This window comes from Pinus tabuliformis, chromosome 5_1 (genome assembly GCF_031772625.1).
Source record: "Pinus tabuliformis cultivar Carrire ecotype Pingquan chromosome 5_1, CPIR1, whole genome shotgun sequence".
In the NCBI taxonomy this organism is placed as follows: domain Eukaryota; kingdom Viridiplantae; phylum Streptophyta; class Pinopsida; order Pinales; family Pinaceae; genus Pinus; species Pinus tabuliformis.
The window spans coordinates 896,966,214-896,972,213 of NC_142305.1; the positions used below are offsets into that span (position 1 = coordinate 896,966,214).

General features: G+C 35.4%; 1 protein-coding gene across 1 annotated transcript in view; it reads left to right on the plus strand.

The window, feature by feature from the left end:
* The window catches only part of LOC149167701 (myosin heavy chain-like protein), a 90,390-nt gene extending 84,609 nt beyond the window's left edge, over positions 1–5,781 (plus strand). The window contains exons 2-4 of the mRNA XM_089433099.1: positions 4,793–5,111; positions 5,208–5,266; positions 5,366–5,781. Coding sequence (XP_089289225.1) covers positions 4,793–5,111; positions 5,208–5,266; positions 5,366–5,397 — 410 coding nt within the window. The 3' untranslated portion in view covers positions 5,398–5,781. The remainder of the gene's footprint in view (positions 1–4,792; positions 5,112–5,207; positions 5,267–5,365) is intronic.
* Positions 5,782–6,000: the final 219 nt, after the last annotated feature.

Below are 6,000 nucleotides of genomic sequence, written 5' to 3' on the forward strand. Positions count from 1 at the left end.
GTTAAGTAGGTGAATGTTATCCCTCGCCTTAAGGGTTTTATGTCAGACATTAATTGACCCTGCTTGCTGATCAAGTGCTTTGGGTGATCTCATCTTGGCATCTGCCTTTGGAGTCAACAGAGATGACACCCTTACTTGCATAGGTTTTTCATTAACGGAAAGACTAGATACACCATATTGCACAAAAGGAGAAGACTCCCCTCTTTGACCAATAGTCATCTGAAGCATTGCCTGAAGAGTGCTAAATGGCTTGGTTCCATGTCGTGATGTAGTGACAGGAAGCTGATTTATCAATTGCTGGTTCTGCTGCATTTGAGTAGCTATAGTTTGCCTGTTTTTTTCCGATGTCTGCTTCTGCCAATCCTCCATTGAAACCTTCCCTGAAGATCTTCGTCAGTGACATTGACCCAATTTCTCACAGGCTGGCAGGGTGAGCTAGCTCTGATACCACTGTAATATCCTAAGGGAATTTTTGCCCTTAGGGTTCTAATTTTGACTAGGGTTTTTCCAAATGAATCAGAAAGTACTAGGTAACAACAATGTACTTTCATATAATAATGGATATCATTCTATGCATGCATGAATCTAAAATTTCCAGTAGCCATATGATTGTTCAAAACTTCAACAAAATCACACTGAACTAGGGCTGACCGCCCAATGAGTCAATAATCCACCAATATAATCCAACCTTTGCTGTCAATATTTAACAGTCTAACTGTATCCCACTCTTATTTAATTCTGTATTACTGAACTACGTAACAGCCCATTGATTAATTATCTATACTACTGCCACTCGCTTGTACTTATAATAACCAGTCTGCCTTGCTGCTACAAACTACTTGACTGTGGTATAAAAAGGTTCCGTTTTACTGCTGTGAAACCCTAACTGTAGCACCGTAGTATGTACCTTTACTCAGCGACAATGTTCCGCAGAGGGATCATAGGAAACTCTAACAGTTGCCGCAGGAAGCCTTTAATGTTTACGACAATCACTGCCCAGGAATCTTCACAGTGCTGCCACACAAATAGTCAGGACTGGTGATGCTGCTGCCCTCAAAACTTCACTTGATCAAACGATCCCTAATTTCTTCACAGACAAATCTTGCTGCCAGAATCTCGCTGTTTGCAGATGGAGCCTGTTGACTAGACAAATAACTTTAGGGAGCTGCTTCTTAGCCCAGAACAGATCTGAGTGGTTTCCAAGAAGAGGTGCTGTGCCAAAACAAAGAAAATAAGTGTCTTGGTGTTGAAATTCTAGTGTAGCTAGGACTAGAATAGTTTTTCACAATTGATAATTACTTCTTTTGATGCAATCAGTTCTTTTTTTATACTTTAATCGACAAGTAGCTATACATGAAAAACTTCAACCATTCAAATCTTCAACAAGAGCAGTAAATAGAGATCACAGTAGACGAACAAGAGACACCAGGATTAGGCTCACAGCCAGGGATTATATGCTTGTATGACAATAGTCCTTTAAATGTATTTGGCTACTGTATGTGATGCATCCTGTAAAGTGGTTCTGTTGTTTTTTTTGAATCAATGGAAACTGGCTGAATAATGTCAAAAGATACAAGCCACTAAAACTGATCTAGGGCAATAAGAGAAAAAGAATTCCAGTGTAACTCTAGAGGAAAAAACATTGAGGATGCATCTAGAGAAGATTGGGATGCCCATCAAGGGTCATGAAAAATATGGATACTAGGGACACATAACATCAGATTCAAGAGGTGGAGATGTATGTGACCTTCTGCCTTCACATATATAAGTTAACCTTGCAACAACTATTATAAAAAATTTCAAAGAACACTTGGCACTGGGAGGGTTTGTAATGATATAAATAGTGTCTTTTCTTATGGATCCATTCTTTCATTTCCTCTTTTCTTTATAGCATTCTTTTGAGAATGCCGGCAACTTGATTTATAATCAGAGGCAGGAACTCAAGCGACAGCTATGCCTTGAGCCTCAACAAATCAAATTATGGTTCCAGAACAAATGTACTCAAATGAAGGTCTGCATTCAAATTTATGTATTTCATGCTTGGCTTTTAACTTGTAATGTCACTGATAAATTGTAGAATGTAAGAGCTATATCCTTTCATGCACTACTGTGTATTAATCTCATATGAAATGGTGGTTTCTAGCATCTAATTGTGTTTTACCAACATCCCACAAAATGTCCTGAGACATAACACTAACCCTCTCTTTCCTCCTATTCCAATAGTCCTTGGGAGATTCGCTTTATATATTAAGACTACTTTGTTTTTGCCACATGTCCTATTTGGATTAGCGATTGAGATTTTTATTGGAACACTGAGAGCTCTATTAGAAGTTCCAGCTGTTGTTGAGCTTGTGTTGGTGTTGATTTGTCAATCAGTGGACATCTCATTATCTCCTCCTTCACATCCTCTCAACATATATTTAATGACACTTAGCTCACTAGAAGTTCCTTTTAGTTAGTTATTCGTAAACTTTGTCCAACAGGTCCTCTATTTTGTTATTCCTGGCCCATCCCTAAGGAACTTCTCCTTTCTTTGACTAATGTAACCAACTTGATTCACTTTGGAATTCCCTTTACTCCACTTAAGAGGTATGTTAGTTATTTTTTTAAATAATTAAATAGATAAGACACTAACAACAATAAATGGATTATTGCCAACTAGAATAACCTATTGTCAAAATAATTTTCAATTCATGTTCTATAAAAAGATACCATGCATTATTTCTATATGATATGAATATATATTTGTTTCAAATACAATTTTGTATTTAATATTTATCAAGGTACTTACTCATAGGCTTATGCAAGCTTTCTGGTTGAGTATTAAATTTACTAGCCTGCATTTTGCGACAATGTAATTTACTTCATGACGAACACACATTATGCCCATAGTTTTTAGTCATGATAACAATAAATGGAGAATTGAAAAAGACAAAATATTAAAGGGCAGTTTTTTTAAGCATATTGTTTTTTTAATCCTTTGACCATGGATTTCAAGAATGACAAAATATAAGTTAAATTTGTTCTTTCTGAAGAAACCATGCTTCTATATTCATCCATGTTTGCCACCACCCAATCCCATTGATGATATATAATTATTGAGAAATCAATTGCTGTATATTGGGGCTGATTTCTCTTGCATGATAATTACTTGTCAGTGTTTTTTGGTTTTTTATTATTATGTTCTGTTCTTATTTATCAAGTAATTACCAAAATGTACATTAAAATCACAGAGAAAGAAAAAAGAACACACAAGAAATGAGGCTCTCTAAGCCAGGGAAAACCCAGAAAAATTCCTCTTTTTATAAAATCAGATCAAAGTGAGATATTCATATCCAAGACCCAAGACCAAGACAAAAACTACCACACAGATGGTAGACCCAAGTCAGCCCTCCTTTAATACTTCTTTATCAAATCAAAGTCAATAAAGTCAATTCTGGTCAAACATTTGAATTCTGGCCAATCCCTGAAATTTCGGCCTTCCTGAAATCTCGGCCTGTAATACCACAGACTTTGCTGAAGTTCTCCTTCTGCACAGAAATCGAAGTGGATACCAAAATGTGGAGCACACTTGCCAATATATAGCTGTTCGACCATATGAAGAGACACAACTTGTGGGCTAGCCGACTTGTCCATCTGGAGAGCCGACACCCTTTTGACTCAAAATAATTTTTTTTTCTTACAAATACTCCAAATTGGACTTTGACTCATGACAAATTTTCTTTTGGCTCAATTATCCCTAACAAGCATGAAGAACATGCTTTGACTGGAAAAATAATATTTTTTTTTCTTCTTTTTCTTTTTTGCTTTTACATGAAAGATATATTGATTTAAGTACAATTACAATTATGAAGACCGAACCTAGTTACATTTCCAACAATAATATCCATGGAAATCGATCATGACTCTCATCTTAGATAATTTTAGAACAGGATAGACAGAGAATTGATTATCTTTGTGTTTTCGATTTTATCTTGCATGCCTGAAATTCACTGTACTTTTTATTCTATAATTCTATGTTTTCTCCTCAAGATGGCTACTATGGTTCTTGTGTATCTGTTGTTCAAAATTGATGTAATGAATCTCTTCACGCTAGGGCTGCAGATTGTTTTTCCTACCTGTTCTTGCCTATCTTGGAATACTCTTAATTTAACATAAAGAGTATAGTGTATACTGATTGCTAGCTTTGGTGATACTAGCTGGTTTCCATCTTTTCCTTTAATGTTTTTAACTTACTCATGAATCATGCTTGGACATGATCATGGATAAGTACGAAGAGAAGTAAGGTGCAGTGTACAGTTCAGAGGAAGATGCATCACATCCATTGGTCATGCTAACAAACTCGAACAAAAAAAAAGTTAAGGTTCATCATCTAATGTCAAAAAGAAAATAAAAATGGCCAACAATTTGTTAATTATCATATTAAAATGGAAAGATAGCGTAGATCTATCCTAATCCTGGTTCTTTTTAGCAGAGAGATTTACACCTGTATTTTTAATCCCACTCTATGCTTAATACAGTTGGGGTTAAAATGAATCTATGCTAGTAAGTACTTTGATTGATGATGTTGGTCAGTTCTTAGTTGTTTTAGATACTATGTTGTTAGATGAATTGCCTGTGTAAACAAATAAAATAAATAAAATATAGGTTCTTTATAAGCTAGAGTTTTGATTAGAAGAATACATGGTGCCCCATGCATGTGTTTTAACCTTCTAGTGCTACATGCCTCCTTTAAAATAAATTCAAATTTCAGACTGGTTAACAACATCCTATTTTTAATCTACTTTAACAGGGGATCGACATGTTTTGTTTGCCGACAGTGTTGTGAAGCTTAGCAGATCGGGTAAGGTCAAGCGGCAAGTCTTCATGATAACTGATGTTGCCGCCTATATTTTGGATGCACAATGGGGCAATCTTAAACGCCGAATATCGTTGCAGGCTATTGAGAAAGTCTGTTTAAGTGAGCTAAGTGACAATTTCTTTGCCATTATTGTTCCTAGTGAATATGACAATCTTCTGGCAAGTACTCGTAAAACAGAGATTGTAACAGTACTTGTTGAAGCAACTAGGAAAGTTATGGGTAATCCTCTTGAGGTTGTTTTTTCGAACAGGTTGATCACCAATCCTTGCCCTTGAAACAATTCTGAATCTTCTTGTTTTTGATTTGCCCTGTGGTTGGAGTCTGACTGATGCATCAACTGCTACAGGTTTGAATACTATGTGGGCTCAGATTCAGTTAGAGAAGTTATCTTTGAGCAGGTTGAAGGTGAGAGACTCTCTTTGCACTTCTTATTGTTTTCTTTTAATTTTTGGCAGAAATGCTTTTGTATGCCGTTTATCAAGTTCTATAATAATTAATTTGTAGGTGGTGTGAAGACAAGATTTGTTCAGAAGTGACTTAATGGAGAATGTGGCAGAAAATTGTAATTGTTTGGTCAATCTTTCATAGTTGTAATTGGGGGTGGGAGGTAAGAAAGGGTTACGTCCTTTTTACAGATTCAAAATGTAATTGGCACAGATTATTCTTCAATAGTCTTGTTATAAAAGTCATGTGATTATTTGTTAGCAACTTGAACATGCTTTATGACATAGAGATTATTGGAAATTTATTTGTTCTTGGAGCTACAATTTGCTTGACATGTTTTGTCTGTATTGAAGATTTTCCTGAGGAACAAATAATTCTAAAGGAAAAATATTCTTCATATAAAAAAGTTAACCAAAAGAAGTTTGAAACTTAAAATGAACTCTCTCTGGAAAATTAATGCGAGCTGCATTTAATCATTCATGTGTGTCATGGAAAGCCCCATTTAATTATTCATGTGTGTCATGAAAAGAGCCGTTATCTCTCGTTTGTGTGTTGCTTAATATATTGGTGACATGCTAACATGATTTTAGGTATTTCTTTTATTTAGCATTTGTGTATAGTTGATATCCATATGAGGTAGAATAATCTCCATGGTAGCAAAATTTGTCTTTTTTTCTCTATTTTGTTACCATATA